This window comes from Peromyscus eremicus, chromosome 15 (assembly GCF_949786415.1).
Source record: "Peromyscus eremicus chromosome 15, PerEre_H2_v1, whole genome shotgun sequence".
Lineage (NCBI taxonomy): Eukaryota > Metazoa > Chordata > Mammalia > Rodentia > Cricetidae > Peromyscus > Peromyscus eremicus.
The window spans coordinates 19,629,308-19,643,395 of record NC_081431.1 but is presented as its reverse complement, the minus strand read 5'-3'; the positions used below and the strand labels follow the sequence as shown (position 1 = coordinate 19,643,395).

The window sequence follows — 14,088 nt, the reverse complement described above, 5'->3', positions numbered from 1 at the left end:
CCACCACGCCTGGCTCTGTTCCCAGTGTGGCCTTGAACTCACAGAGATCCAGATGGATCTCTGCCTCCTGAATGCTAGGATTAAAGGCGTGTGCTACCACAGCCTGACCTCTATGTTTAATATAGTGGCTGGCTTTGTCCTCTGATCCCCAGGCAAGCTTTACTTGTTAGAGCACACATAACATATCACCACATGCTATCCACTGCACAAAGAAACTTTGCTGATGAGGTCTGAGGGCTGCACCAATCTGGGTGTAAGGAGATGTGAATTTAGAGGGCAGTTTGATGCTATCACTATTTAGCACAATAATAGTTACAGGTTCAACACCCAGGGCCCTTGAACTCTCCAACCACACATGGGTTTTCTCCTGTGGAGTGGCCTTAAAAGTTGAATTCTTTAATTTTTAACTTTTTACCTTTTGTCACTGAGAATTAAAAACATATACAAAACCACAAAAAATAGCACAGTTAACTTCTAGGCATTAAATCGGTTTTGTTTATAGCTAGATTTCTTTATTCTTCAAACACTTACCATCTATGGATATTAAAATGGATCTTCAACATCATAGTGTCTTTTCAGCCTTAACTATTTCAGTATATATTTCTGGACAATAATTACTTTTAAAATGGCAATAACGTTGTTTTATAGACATGTTTAACATGAAACATATAGAGATATCTAATATAAAATTACAAAATTTTTATATCATATCATGTTGTATCATATCATATCATTATATTATATTATATTATATTATATTATATTATATTATATTATATTATATTATATTATATTATATTATATTATAATGCATTTAGTCTTCAAGCCAGAGTTCCAATTTTCCTCGGAACTTCTTGATCTTTGTTTCAGCCAGGGCCACACAAGATTCATTTGATTGACAGATACATTAAATAGCTTTTAAAGTATAAATTTCTTTTCCTCCCTATGAATCTGTGTACTTAAGAAACTGGACGTTATCATGTCCTACTCTGGAGTCTGTCTGTTGTACTCTCCTGATGTCATGTAAGATCTTCCACACTTGCTGTGATCTGGGAATTAAAAATGGTGAATTGCACACAAATTTAGCTTGTTTCCTTTTTCTAGCCACATTGCTTCATAAATTTTATTTTTAAACAATTTTTATACAGCACATAGGTTCAAACCTATGATCACAGCAGGCAAAAGGCTGAAGCCTGAGGACTGCCATGAATTCCAGGCCAAACTAGGATACAGAGGGAGACACTCTTAAAAAAATTTTTAAAGATAATTGATATCTATTCTTTATATGAAATAATAGATTTTATAATGAGAATTTTATTTATTAAGTACACCATATATTTGAACATACCCACTCCCCACTGCTCTCTTTTTTCCCCTTTCCCTTTTTATTGGTTTCCTCCTCTTCATATCTTTTACTTCCATGATATATGTGTAGACATATTAAATATATATTATATATACACATATATGTATACAGTATACAGATTTCTAGACAATTTCATTGGGCTAAATAATAGTATTTTCAATGGATATAACTAAGAAAGTTTTATCCGAAAATATATCACTCCTAACACTGATATTCCCAATTCAAAGTTTAGAGTAAATGGCTTTCACTACTTTTGTTTTATTTGATAACTCTTTTTCTGACAAATTCTTACGTGCTTTAGCTGATCTTTATTTAATACACCTATGCAATATCTAGGCTATCTTTTATTATGTTCTTGTATAGTATAGTTGCAGGAAAATAATAAAACCATCAGCAAGACGATTGACGACACAATTAAGATTTTCCTTCCTTTGCTGTGCTTTTTGGGCTCAGGGTACATGTGACTTGGAATGTACCATCGAACTAGGTGTTTGGAAAGTACTTGAGACAATTCCTGTGCTACCAAGTCTGCACCCAGTTAGATGTACTTGTTGCACTTTTATCACTTATTAAATGTTTATTTACTGGTGTATGTGTATATATCTGTGTGTGGGCAGCTGTGGAGGTCAGAGAACAACTTTCGATAGTCACGACTTTCCTTCTGCCATGTAGGTTCCAGGAATTAAACTCAGGTCATTGATCAACTGAGGCATATTATTGGCCCTGATTTACTGATTCTTTATTATTTTTCCTTGTATTATGCAAAACATGCAACAGTTATAAAATAAAATCTACACAACCATTTCTATTCTGAGACACACAAAAAAGCTATCCTCATTTTTTTCTTTCCCTACCACTTTGTTCTGTTACAGACCTGAATAGTTAAATTTTTGTTTCTAAGTTCCAGGTTTATGTCTGTGGTGTTATTTTTTAAGATTGTAATAAACAGTCATACTTAGTTCTCTCCTATTCTTTCTTAAGGAAAGAACAGAATGCTATACATATTTATGACTCTTCATTTATCTCATTTAATAATATATCCTGAAAATAATTATGAGCTTTATATAGAAATCTTCATTTTTTTCTTTTATAAAATTGATTATAACACACACACACACACACACACACACACACACACTACAATCTATCACCTCAACCAGTTTTCAGTGTACATTTAAAGGCCTTAACTGTGTTTAAATTGTTGTATAGCCACCTACCATCTCCAAGCATTTTTAAACTGAATGAACAAAAAGTTGGTTCTTTGAAAAGATAAAGATACACAAACCCCTAACTAGATTATCGAAAAGGAAGCGAGAGAAGAGCTAAATTAGTAAAATTAGAACTTAAAGAGGGATGTTATAACAGACCTCAAAATACCCAGAGATTCATTAGGGAATGTTCTTAAAACATATATTTCAAAAAAGAGCTGGAAGATCTTTATTTAGTGAGTAAATACTAGACATGTGACCTACCAAAATTAAATCAAGATGACTTACACAGATCCATAATTGGCAACGAGATTAAAGCAGTGATAAAATGTTTCCCCACAAAGAAAAGCCCAGGACTAGGTGGATTTACTGCTGAATTTTATTAAACCTTTAAGGACAAGCTAATATCAATACACAAATCTTTCCACAAAACTGATAGGAAAGGAACAAGTCAGATCTTACTCTATGAAGCCAGTATCACCCTGTTACCAATATCAGATCACAAAAACAGAAAACCATTGGCCAGTTCCCTGACAAATGTAGTTGCAAAGATTCTTGTAAATCACATTGAAGAACAGATGGAGACAGTTATACACCATGACCAAGCTGGCTTCACAGCAGGGATACAAGGCTGATTCAATACACAAGTTAGAATGCACATGTAAAATAACACATCAATAAACTTAGGATAGAAATAAAATGATTCATACCAATAGATCCAGAAAAGGCCTTTGAAAAGTCCAAAAAACACTTCATGATAAAAGCCCTGAATAAAACTAGTATTAGATGTAATATATTTCATAATGAACACTACGTTAAGTGGAGAAAGCCTAAAAAACATTTCTTTAAAATCAGGAGTGAGGCAAAAAGTGCCTACTCTCATACCAACATTATTTAAAAAAAAAGTCCTTGAAGTCTTGGAGTGTTGTGGGAATGTCTCTGGAATAAGCAGTCTACACCAATGAGTGTAGAAGAGAGCCAAAGCCAGCATAGCTCCTACAAGGCTTTGATCCTGGGTCCAGTTTCTATTCCCACTTTATACTCTAAAACCATAGGTGGGAAAGGCAAGAAAGCAGGTTTTAAAGAAGCTACGTGGCAGTCAGCAGATTCTTTTTTTTTAAATATAATTTATTAAACATTTTTTATTTTATGTGCATTGGTGTGAAGGTGTCAGATTCCCTGGTACTGGAGTCAGACAGTTGTGAACTGCCACGTCAGTGTTAGGAATTGAACCCAAGTCCTCTCGAAGAGCAGCCAGTGTTCTTAACCACTGAGCTATCTCTCCAGTCCAGTCAGCAGGTTCTTAAGGGTAAAATCCCATTGTTCCAACTATTTCTCCAGATCATTCTGTTTCAGGTAACAAGTGAAGTCATACTTGACAATTAGGCAGTACACACAGAGCTTTAAGTAAATCACTGTAGAAGACACACGTACTTCACAGATAAGCAATGGAGAAACTGGGCATGTTCATCACTCAGGGTTGTCTCTTCAACAGAGGAATTGAATACCTGTTTTCCACCCAGAAGACTGGGAGTGGATGTTGTTAATGACATGGTGACCTTTCCTATCTGTAGAGCCAGACCTCACCCCAACTCCCCAGAATGCTTATCCTAGACTCTGTATCCCTAGACCTTTGTGTTTTAGCTTTGTTTCTCAGTCAATAGAACCCATCTTTAGGGGAGATGTCACATGTACTTTATAGCCTGCTGACCTCTAGGCTATCTCAGTTAGGGACCACTTCAGATCCTAGGTCGTTACGCTATAGAACCCATCTTCATGATCACATGTACTTTGAGTTGTGTTTTGATGTGATTATGCCTCCTTGTGAACCAGGGTTTGTATTACATCAGAAAACTTGTTTCCAAATTGTACTGTATTTAAATATGCGTACAATAAACCACCTGGTGTTAGGTTCCAGAATTTTTGACCCAACATTGGCTAAGTCATGCTTCTTCCTCACTCATTTCTTCTTGCCTCACTCAGTTCATTTCCCTGTTGGTTATAGAGCTTACAAGGACCCCCACAAATCACTAAATAAATGAATAAATCCGTATCTAATAATTGGTCGTTTCTACATTATTCTACTTCAACGGAAATAAGGCAAAAAAAAGGAAAGAAAAGAAATACAAATTGGAATGGAAGTAAAATACCCTCATTTGCAGATGACATGGTAGATAATACCAGAAATCTCTGGCCTAGGAAACATTTTCAGCAAAGCAGCAGGATACAAAATGAACATACAGCCTTCTACATACTGATAATAAATTTGTTGACAAAAATTTCAAAGAAATATTCCAATTCACAGTAGATTTTAAAAAATACTTAGAGACATATTGTATGAAATTATCAAAGAATTACTAAAAGTATTTTTAAAATACCCAGAAATGACCAAGGAAGTGAAAGGTATCTACAACAAAAACTTTAAAACATTGAAGTAAATTGATAAACCTAGACAGAAAGATTTCCCATGTTTATGGACTGGCAAAATCCATACTGTAAAAATACCTATAAAACTAAAAACAATGCATATTCAATATAATCTCCATCAAAATCCAAGTACATTATTCACAAAATTTTATAAAAATATGAAAATGCTCCTAAAATTCACATGGAAGCACAAAAGATCCTGTCTTAGTTAGAGTTTCTATTGCTGTGAACATGACTGCAGCAACTCTTCTGAAGGAAAAATATTTAATTGGGGTGACTTACATTTTCAGAGGTTTAGTCCATTATCATCAGGGTGTAACATACTGGCATGCAGGCAGACATGGTGCTGTGGAGAAGGAGCTGAAAGTCCTATATCTTGATATGCAGGCAACGGGAAGTGGTCTGAGATACTGGGTGAGCCTTGAGCATATATGACACCTCAAAGCCTGCCTCCACAGTTCCTCACTTCCTCCAGTGAGACCACACCTACTCCAACAAGGCCACACCTCCTAACAGTGCCACTCCCTTTGGGGGCCATTTTCTTTCAAACCACCATGGATTCCCAAACAGCCAAAACAATGCTAAGCAGAAAGAGCAGTGCTGGTAGCATCAAACACTTGATCTCAAATTATACTACAATGTTGTTGTTTGCTTTTGGGTTTTTTGGCTCTTTGAGGGGGCCTACCACCCAGCTCCCTAATAAATACACACAGAGACGTATTATTATGTATGAATGCCTGGCCTTAGCTTGGCTTGTTTCTTACTAGCTTTTCTTAACATTAAATTATCCTGTCTATCTTTGGCCTTAGATCTTTTCTCTTTCTCTATTCCTGTATACCTTTTTTTTCACTTCTTACTCCATGTCGGGTGGCTGAGTGGCTGGTCCCTGAAGTCCTCCTCATTCCTCTCTTGTTCCTTGCTCTTTCTCCCTTTCTCCCAGATTTCTCTTTCTATGTGTTCTCTCTGCCTGGCAGCCCCACCTATCCTTTCTACTGCCTCGCTATTGGCCATTCAGCTCTTTATTAGTCCATCAGTGTTTTAGACAGGCAAAGTAACACAGCTTCACAGAGTTAAACAAATGCAACATAAAAGAATGCAACACATCTTTACATCATCAAACAAATGTTCCACAGCATACACAAATGTAACACATTTTAAAATAATGTTCTACAACACTACAAAGCCACAGTATCGAGAAGGGAATGGAACTAGCACAAAACATGTGGACCAATGGTCATAGGACCCAGAGATCTATGCAGCTATACTTACCCAATTTTTTTACAAAGGTGCCAAAAACACATATTGGGAAAAAGCCAGCCTGTTCAACAAATTGTGCTGGGAAACTGAATAGCTACATGCTGAAGAATGAAATTAGATCCATATCTCTCACCTTGCAAAAAAATTAAATGAAATATGGATCAAAAGTTTGAATATAAAATAAGAAATTATGAAACTGGTAGAGAAAAACAAATCCTGTGAAGTTTTCCTATATATTGACAAATCTACATGGCAATTGTATAATTTTGCATTTTCACTACTACATAAGACAGTGCATATTTCCCCACAGTCTTACCAAGCATTAAAAAACAATTTATATGAAAAAACATTTAATTTGGCATATTTTAGTGGCATTTTTGGTAAACTGTGGAGTTTACTTTCCTGTTTATTCATGGGGTATTTGCTCTATCCTCTGTTCATTCATGAGGTACTTGTTATATCCTCTGCTTATTAATTGAACATTTGTTATATCCCCTGTTCATTCAAGGAGCATTTGTTGTATCCTCTGTTCATTCAAGGGGCGTTTGTTATATCCTCTGTCTATTTTTTTGATACAACCTGTTGTCATTCCCTTTTTACATTGAATTTTTCTTATATATTAAGAACATGTATGTGTAAATGACATTAGAATGATTCACTTTTTTCTGCCCAGTTAATGTATGATTATAGACCTTTTTGGTTGTTTTTTGGATTGGTGGGGGTGGTGGCTTTGCTTTGGTTTTCATCTGTTTGTTTTATGAAAATGTTCCATTGTACATCTCAAACTGGTCTTCCTCCCTTGATCTACCTAGAGCTCGATCACAGACACAGTCCACCATGCCCATCTCTGTCATACACTTTTAACTAGGTTTTCCAAAGTCCGTTCACCAAACTGCATCTTTTCTTTTCATAGGTTTGGATCTTTGCTTCTCACCTTGCTTGGGAAGCACCATCTGGTTAATCATGAATGTACCTTTTACCGTTACCTTGTTGTTCTAAAATACAAACAAGGAGCGGACATTGTCGGACTTTCTTCTTTCAGGATATTCTCTAAATTCCAAAATTGTAAGCAGCCTGAAAGGAGGAGGCACCCTCATTTCCCACAACACAGGAAAATAGAGGTCTCTCCCAATCCTGGTCGGTTGGTAACAGCAAGGGGAGATCTCTCCTGATCCTGGTGGGCTGGTAGCTAATGAGGGATTTCAGAGGTCTCTGCAGTCAGTCTCTGAATGGCAGTTTGTAATCCTGGCATTCAAGCTGGGACATCAAGGTCAGGAGTTTGAGACAAGCCTGGTATTCTTTTCATCAATAGTTTATTATAAAATATTTGAAAAAAATTATAAACACATATAAATGTCTCCCCTTAAATGTAATTACTATTTTGCAATGTTTACTTTATTATGGATCTATTTGTGTATCTATCCTCTACCCACCCTCAAGTTTACCTTACTTAAAAAACGTATTTCAGAGTGTACTTCAGAACAAGTAGAAGCTGTAAATAGATGCTGCCTTGAATCCTTCAGTATATGAATCAGTAACTGGAGTCCACTGCTGCTTTACAGAGTTGTTTTTGGTGGAATTATTGAGGATTAGAAAGGAGAACTAGCAAGATACAATTGTAGTATTTAATGAGCTTGATGAGAACGTTGTACAACCCAAATCTCTGTCAAAACAGAGACTATGACCATCACCCCAGGCACCTGCCATGTCAACACTTACCTGATTCTCTTCAGCATAAATTTGTTGTCCACATGTGACAACAGTGGCTCCCATTGTGTATGTATGTTGTTGCCCTCATTTAGCCCAATGTTTCTGAGTATGACCATGTCATTGATACATGTCAACCCCACATCCCTTTACTACCGCAGAATTGTCTCAGGATGCTTGAAATGTGTGTGACCACTAAAACATGCATAACCACTAGGGCTCAGAGACCTTTCCAAATATTTCAGAAGTATCTATACATATTAAAATAGACACGTTGATAGAAATTGTCTTCAGAAAGTTATTTCTGTGACATGCTTACAGGCACATATATCTGAGGATGAAGTACCAAGGTGTTTGGTTGAGAGTTACAATAGGGAAATAAGGAAGACTTCATTTGTTTGCTGTTTGCTTGTTTGTTGCTTGTCCTTAAAAACATTTAGGCCTTTTGATTGTTTCAAATATGTCTTCATTAACTTTATTAATATACTCTAATATTAGCTTGAAGTACCCCAGCTTCTCAGCTTTTTCAGGGACAAAATGGTCAGATACCAAAGCCTTCAAGAGGACTGCAGGTTATAGAAGGACGAGTGATATAACTGTAATGTAACTCACAAGAAAATGACAAGGCTTGTCTCATAGAATTTGAAAACAGTCTATTGGATCATTTTAATATAGAAAAGACATTGTTTATCTCATATTGAAGCAAAAGTCACCATAGCACCGACTGAACTTGAATTGCATTGGTAGTTTCAATAAAAAAGGTTTCATTGTTAGATTAAAGGGCTTTGAAATTAATACATACAATTCTTAACACTTCGGAGATGAAGTCTAGCCTACCTCTTCCAACTCTATTTGTCACTGGAACTAGGTTTGGACATATGTATACACTGTATCTGAAACATTGTATATAGTCAATAACAGCAGAAAGGTGAGTGCACAGTGAGTTGGCACCAAGGCACTTGTCAAGTAATTGCACAAGTGACAAAGAATTGAAAAATGATCACTTTAAATCAGAAGATAAATTAGTGAAGTACAGAAATGGGGCTGGAGAAATGACTACATGGATAAAGTGTTTGCTACATAAGTCTTACACATGTCCCCAATACAGTATTTTGAGATTGCTCAGAAATTAACACATCAACTAGGTACTTTAAATTCTCATACATATCTCAGATCACAGACACCATCTCTAATTCTGTATTCTAAGAACCTAAGATGCTCAACAAATATCGGAGGCAGAATAACTGCAAAGAAGCACATGTAACAATACATAGAAAAAACTTCTATAAAGTTCTGTGCATCAGAAACTGGACAGGTGGACTAGCCAAGTGAAAGCCTAGCATGTCAGTGGGAATAGCTAATGTGCACTGTTTTTGGTTTTTTTTTTCAAAGAAGACTGAAGGGAAGATTTTTTAAAAAAATAGAAATAGTCTAATGATTGGTAAAGCAGAGTAAGTCAAAGCTAAATCAAAAGGGGCCAGAAGAAAATAAAATGTTTTTGTTGTTTCAGTGAATTACCCAAGCTAAGTTTTCTAATGCTAAAGGCAGTTGGGGGGAGAGGTGGTAATAAATTTCTTGCTCAATGACTTTGAACGTACTATGACACTGCTTTAAGTTGATTACAATTACACTGTGCATGTATAACATTTTAATTAGTCTGACTTTGCATTCCTACCAGTCTACATCTGTGTCTTTGTTTTTAGAATCCTGCTGTCGATGTTGAGGTCAACTGCATTGATTTGTTTCAAACAGAGGGATATAATTTGATAGCATGTGGAACCTTAAATGGCATGATTATCTTATGGAATTTTATAACAGCTTCTGTTAAAGAAATGTAAGTGTTATCTTTGCCCTAAATAATAGGAGTTTAACTGCATAAGCATCTAAATATCAAGTAATACCTTCAAGGAAGGATTTTCTTGGAGGTTATCTTCATAAGTACACTATGTGCTGAGAGTCTAAATTCCATAATTACACAAAAACCTTAAATATGCATATATCCGAAAGATTTCTCCTTTACATAAATATATGGTCTTTCCATGTTTAAATTTATTCCTTCAACAAATGGTTTTAATTTTATTATTTTATTTTATTTACCTGTGTATGTGGGTGTTTTGCCTGGTACCTGGCAGAGACCAGAAGAAGACACTGAACACTTTGATGCTGGCGTTACAGTTGTGAGTCAGGCTGTGGATACTAGGAATCAAACTTGGGTCTTCTAGAAGAACAGCCAGTATTCTCAACCACTGAGCCAGCTCTCTATTCCCAACAAATATTTGAAATGTGTAATAACTTGACATGCTAATATCCACAAGCTTTCAAGTACAGATATCCAATCATTTCCTAGCATTTCCCATCCGATCACTCCCCACTCACATCAAGCTGCACAATTCCTGACCTGCCCCTCCATCAAACTTCTCCTCCCTCTCTATTCCTACTGCCACCAACATCCACTCACTTACCAAAGACAAACGATGATAGATAGGCATTCTAGAAGGCTTTTCTTTCTCATTCACATCAGAGTATTCAATTTATTACATGATGACTCTAGCAAGGACCAATGTCGCAGGTGCATCCCGTATCTCAGCCAGTTCTGTTGAGATGTTCTGAATCATGACTGGAGCATTTACTCTCCCCAACTTACTGTCTCTAAGTGTTCTTGCCATTTGTTTAAAGTAACTAGCATAATGTGTTATCTGTATGTATGTATGAACTGTAAATAATAGACTGTCTTGACTTATGTTCTTGGAGGTGTGTACTGGGACCTTGTAGGGACACCCTCTGTCAAGGGGGCTTGTAAAATTAATTGCAGATACAAAATGGACAACAATCCTAATAAACCAAAATAAAATCAAGTCCATCTTGGAGAAAAGGGGAGTAGGATGGAAAAAGAGGAAAGCACATAAGGAATCTCTACCTCTAGTGAAAGGACATATACTACTGGTCTACCTGGAGCACACCCTTTTTCATCAAAGGTTGGCTCCATCCTAACACTCAGTGCCTGCCCTTGGGCTTCTCTTCTGCACGGTGTACTTGTCATTTGATACCTATGTCTGCACACACTGGGCAGCTCCTCACATTCTTATTAACAGTTTTCACACCGAAAGGTGTCAGTTTCTGTCTGGCTCACTGCTGAGAAGGAAAAGAAGACAGATGAAAAAGATCAGTGGTGATGCCACCATGAAAGGAGGGGGCAGCTGTCCTGAGCTATTTCCAATTTCAAGGTAGCAATCCTTCTTACTTAAGAACTAGGCATTTTGCCAAGGGATGCATGCAAAGCTAGCACTCAATAAAAGAAAGCAACTATGGTGGATTATACATCATGTCCGTTTTCCATAGGCAGATGATTATTTTAAAATAGTAGGGTCCTGGGAGATAATTCAGTGAGAAAAGGACTTAACTGCAAACACAAGGACCTGAGTTTGATCCCTGAAACTAAGTATAAAAAGCCAGGTGTCGTGACACATATTTATAACTTCGGCACTGCAGAAGTAGTGACAGGTGGATCCCTGGAGCTTGCTGGCAACCAGCCAGCCAAGCCTACTCGGCAAGTCCTAGGTCAGTGAGAGATCCTGTCTCAAAAACAATGGGTCCTGTACCGGGGAGCAACACAGAGCTTGTTCTTTGGCCACTACACATCTACATACACATGTATTTAGGATCACTGGAGTCTTTTGGAAAAGAAAGACACAACATCCCAAAACTGTGTAAGGTAATATATTCCCAGCTTTACCAGTTATAAAACTAAAAATTATTCCTATATTTGTGGTGGAGGCCATTTCCACTATTTTATTAGTTAACTTTATATGTATAGGTGCTTTGTCTGCATGTATATCTGTGCACCACCTGCATGTCTAGTGTCTAGAGAGGCCAGAAGAGGGTGTCAGATCCCCTGGAACTAGAGTTACAGACAGTTGTGAGCTGCTGTGTGTGTGTGTGCTGGGAAGTGAACCCAGGTCCACCAGTACTCTTAACCATTGAGCCATCTCTCCAACCTGCCATTTCTTAATATACCTCATTTTGTCTGACTCCTTGCCCAGTCAAAGAGAAAGAACCCTTCTCTCTCGAGAACACCATGATTTGGGGGTTCAAACTTAATGTTTCTTGCTAATTAGTAATCTGTTTCATAATTGATTGATGATCAAATATATCTAAAACCATTGAGCATAAAAAAGTCATCATCAAATTTACAAGCTTCTTGTTTGGTCTTGGTCCCATCCATACAAGACTCCTGCGCCATAGTGTTAGTCTTCTTTCTGCTACTGTAACAAATCCCTAAGATAATAAGAACAAAGGTTTGTTTGGGCTCATGACTTCAGAGGTTCAAGTGATCTACTGACCCTGTTGCTTTGGGCCTGTGAGAAGTCATCACATCAGAGTAGTAATGAATGATAGAGCTTCTCATAGTGAGGAAGTTAAAAAAAAAAAAAGGAAGAGGGTACCTGATCTCTCTCAAGGATCTGCTTTCCAAAGAACTAAAAAAAGTCCCACTACACCCCACCCTTAAAAGCTCAACACCTCCCAAGGGCACCAATCTGGGAAGCAAGTTTTTAAAATATAGATCCTTGGAGGATGTTTCAGATCCACATTTTAGCAATCACTCATCAGCTCAAATTAGCAGGTGTCATTTCCCTTAAAGGAAAGGGGCATGTTGCTAAGAGGTCAGTTTGCCCTAAGGGATGCAAAGTGATAGTTAAGAGATATAGCACAGAGTGTAGTGTTGGTATTGAGAGACTATTGTTCTGGTCTCAAGACACTATCTGGAAAGTCCCATGGGATCTGGGGCCATGGAAAACTAGAGCAGCGGGAGCTGGGTAATCTCTGGATTATCTGCTCTTGTCTACTCAGTTTTAAGATCCTGGGGTAAGACACCACATTTCACTCAAATCTATCCTTCCATATGTTCAGAGTAGAATTCTGCTATTTAAACTGTATGATACTTCCAGATAGTCCCTCTACAGGATGAGACACTGTGACCTATAGGTAGGAAATCTGTCCAGTTAATTGGATTAAATACTTGTAGATCATCTGATGATCATGTGGTTCTACAAAGCCTTGATAACAAGGCATATTTGGACTTTCACTTCATGTGCAATGATAACATTTCAAGTAGCTAGATATGCATGGAAATCATGCAATGTGAGGCGAGTTTCATAGTTCATGCCATTTACTAGGCAAGGACATGCTTGTTTTCAGATATCGGCCTGAGGACTGCTTCTCTACAGACCCTGACTTGGACCCCAAACGCTTTCGGATTAATGACATAATGTTCCTTTTCCGACCTCCTGACTGTGTAAGGTAACTCAGAGCTTCATGGTCCAGTAGGGCTATCTGGAACCTAGGTAGGTGATGTGAGCTACCCATATGCCAGCATCAAAGAAAGGACAACTGAAGGAAAATGTGTGTTGAGCTGACTCCTTTGTTTCAACGTTCTTCACTGTCACAGTATTGTGACATATTGGTGGGTAGACCCTTACCATGTCCCTTCATTGTGTGGACCCTTACCATGTCACCTCATTTTGTGGACCTTTACTATGGCCCCTCACTGTGTAGACCCTTACCATGTCCCCTCATTGTGTAGACCCTTACCATGTCCCCTCACTGTGTAGACCCTTGCCATGTCAGCCTCACTGTGTAGACCCTTACCATGTCCCCTCACTGTGTAGACCCTTGCCATGTCAGCCTCACTGTGTAGACCCTTACCATGTCCCCTCACTGTGTAGACCCTTACCATGTCCCCTCACTGTGTAGACCCTTACCATGTCCCTTCACTGTGTAGACCCTTACCATGTCTCCTCATTGTGTGGACACTTACTATGTCCTCTCACTGTGTAGACCCTTACCATGTCCCTTCACTGTGTAGACCCTTACCATGTCTCCTCATTGTGTGGACACTTACTATGTCCTCTCACTGTGTAGACCCTTACCATGTCCCCTCACTGTGTAGACCCTTGCCATGTCAGCCTCACTGTGTAGACCCTTGCCATGTCAGCCTCACTGTGTAGACCCTTACCATGCCCCCTCACTGTGTAGACCCTTACCATGTCTCTTCTTAGTGTAGACCCTTAGCAAGTCCCCTCACTGTGTAGACCCTTAGCATGTCACCCTCACATGTGCCTTTAC

At 37.9% G+C, this 14,088-nt stretch overlaps 1 protein-coding gene across 1 annotated transcript in view; it reads left to right on the top strand.

Annotated features, from left to right (window-relative positions):
- Wdr64 (WD repeat domain 64) overlaps positions 1 to 14,088 on the top strand; it is a 105,833-nt gene that overhangs the window by 65,525 nt on the left and 26,220 nt on the right. The window contains exons 16-17 of the mRNA XM_059280541.1: positions 9,669 to 9,799; positions 13,162 to 13,263. Coding sequence (XP_059136524.1) covers positions 9,669 to 9,799; positions 13,162 to 13,263 — 233 coding nt within the window. The remainder of the gene's footprint in view (positions 1 to 9,668; positions 9,800 to 13,161; positions 13,264 to 14,088) is intronic.